The sequence below is a fragment of the Pteropus vampyrus genome, unplaced genomic scaffold, assembly GCF_000151845.1.
Source record: "Pteropus vampyrus isolate Shadow unplaced genomic scaffold, Pvam_2.0 Scaffold272, whole genome shotgun sequence".
Lineage (NCBI taxonomy): Eukaryota > Metazoa > Chordata > Mammalia > Chiroptera > Pteropodidae > Pteropus > Pteropus vampyrus.
Window position 1 is genome coordinate 1,518,754 of NW_011889053.1, and position 2,719 is coordinate 1,521,472.

A 2,719-nucleotide genomic window follows, 5' to 3' on the forward strand; every position below is an offset into this window, starting at 1 on the left:
AGTTTCAGAATTATAGAGTGGAGCTTCTGAAGAAAGTTCTTCAAACCAATTAAGGCTTATTGGTCCTAAATCTATAAGAAAAATAAAAATCTTATCTTGGTTTTAATAAGAGACACAGAAAAATTTGTGAGACAGTACAGATCATAACAAAGAAAAGGATGCTTGAGACTTTGACTGTGGTGACTTTTGTTAAAGCATATTCATTAAACAGGTTCATTTGTCTGTTCTCTTGCACATCTGCATTACAGTGTAACAAGTTTACAAAAGTTACAAGGAGATAGATCTTAGCTACATTAGCTCTTCTAAAGTTTTATGTTCACCATTCAGAAACAAAAACCATAGTAAGAATGCATTCCACAGACACAATTCAAACGTTTATAAAGACTACATAGAGGACATAATAAATCTGTGGGTATAAGGAACAGGCAGACTATGACTAGAAGGGAATAAAAAGATTCTGTCAGAGAGAAATGATAAAGCTTCTAGTATGATCTACCCACCCTTAAAGCATTGGCTCTTAGACTGTGGTCTGTGGACCACTTGGGGGGAATGTCCCCAAGACCCTGCAGGAGGTCCAAAAGGTCAAAACTCTTGTCACAATAATACTAAGGCATCATATCTTTTTCACAGTGTTGACACCTTTGCATGAGTCAAGGCAGTGGCAATACACTGTGCAAGCAGTCACTGTATTCTTTATCACCTGCACTTGTAAAAAAAAAAAATCAAAAAACTAAAAGCCAGTTTAACTTCAAATATCCTTAAGTAAGCCGTACGAATTAGTTTTATTAAAGCCAAACCCTTTAGCACATGTTTTTAATATTCTGTGACAAAATGGAAAGTATGCGTAAAGGATCTAAGTACAGTAATTGTCTAGAAAAGCACTCACATGATGAGCTGTGAGCTGAACTAGCATTTTTTTTTTCATGGAAATCCATTTTTATTAGAAAGAATGACTGACAAACTAAATCATTCTGAGTTGGGTGACTGTGGAGAAGGTTTTCTGAAAATGAATGAAGTGAGCCTGTCACTGCGGGAAAAACAACAGATGGTTTGTTGCCGATGAAAAAATGTGAGCCTTCAAATGAGAATCAGAATTTTGTTAAGCTTTACCAGCCACAGTGAAGCTGACATCCCACCTATCTTAAACGACTTTTCTGATGACATCAGTGAATATCATCTATTAGTCACAACTAACAAATGTGATCTTTTAAATACTGTTTAATGCAATGGGTCAACACAAGCAATATCTGTGTAATTCAGAACACAGACATTTTCCAAATAATCAATGCATAATGTTACAATATGGATAAAAGATTTATTCAAAGTGCAAGAAATACCTATTAATAGAACTTAATGTACCCAGAGTATGAATTGTTCATTATTTGGTTTCAGATTCCACACTGCAACTTTTAAGACTACTTGTCTTAAATTTCAGTGTAGTATCAAAGAAAAATACCCACAATTACCTGAAGACTATTTCAATACTTCCTCCTCCCCACCCCAGCTATGCTGCTGTGTGAGGCTAGATTTTCTTCAGAGACTTTTACCAAAGCAAACATATTGCAACAGATTAGATACAGCAACAGGTATGAGAATCCACTATCTTCTATTAAGCCAGATATTAAAGAGAATGGCAAACTTGTAAAACAATGCCACTTTTTTTGGAAAAGTTATTTTTCATAACAAATAATTCATGTTAACATGCAGTGGATGTTATTTTTAAGTGAATTATTAAATATTTTTAAAAGTTCTTAGTTTTAATTTCTAAAATGGCAACCTATATAAAAGCTATTTGAGGTAAAAAAGTACTGAGACCACACCAAGTACTAAGACAACTTCTGCTTTAGAGTCACATCACCAATGATTCTGATTTGCTAGGGGTTCTGTGCTTTAAAAAACATTCTTTCTACTGCTAAGGGGCCAGTCTCCTCTTCATCCACTGGGGCTTCTATACAGTTTCTTATCATTTGGTTAACTGTAAATGATCATTTTCTTACGACTTATGACTCCATAAAGAACATTTATAGTGCAAACAAAGCACGTGAAGTGTCGGATTCTTTCCGGCAAGCATGCATATTTACATATCTTTCTGAAAACATTTACTCAGTGTGATTGATCGGTCTATATAAAATCTCGTCAATACCTGCTTGGCTGCATCGCGTCTTAAAAATTTCAAAAAAAGTTGGCCTCTCCTTGCATCCAATAGGCATTTTTCTCTACTGTGTTACTCCAACGCTTGGGAAATCAGTCTGCAAAAAGAGAACATGAGAACACGCTTCACAGGGTGCAGTCCTTGCCCAGTGGCCGAGGCAGAATCCGAAGAGGGCACACCTGCCTAAAGCTACACCGACAGATCCTCCATCTAGGTCCCATCTTTTGGGACAACAATCGAACTCGCGGCGACAAGGGGGGCAACCTACATATTTGTTACCCGACAGGCACTCGACATGGGGTAAGGACGTCTGAAGAACAGCATTTTTGATATTTCTTATGAATTACATTAAATGGTCAAGTGCGGCGGGGGCCCCCGCCGGAGGCAAAGCCGTTCATCACTTCCAAACAGAACGTCCCCACGCCAGAGCGACCACCCGATGTGTCCGACACCGCAGACACCTCCCGGATACAACACTCCAGTGACTCTATCGTGCGACCAACGAAGGGGGCTTCAGGCTGGGGCAGCTGGGACAGACGGGAGGGACCCCGAGGAGGAAGATGGAGT

General features: G+C 38.5%; 1 protein-coding gene across 1 annotated transcript in view; it reads right to left on the bottom strand.

Moving 5' to 3' along the window:
- BRCA2 (BRCA2, DNA repair associated) overlaps nucleotides 1–2,707 on the bottom strand; it is a 59,949-nt gene extending 57,242 nt beyond the window's left edge. The window contains 2 exon segments of the mRNA XM_023520613.1: nucleotides 1–71; nucleotides 2,144–2,707. Of these exon segments, the coding sequence (XP_023376381.1) occupies nucleotides 1–71; nucleotides 2,144–2,210 (138 nt within the window). The 5' untranslated portion in view covers nucleotides 2,211–2,707.
- Between the last annotated feature and the right edge of the window lie 12 nt (nucleotides 2,708–2,719).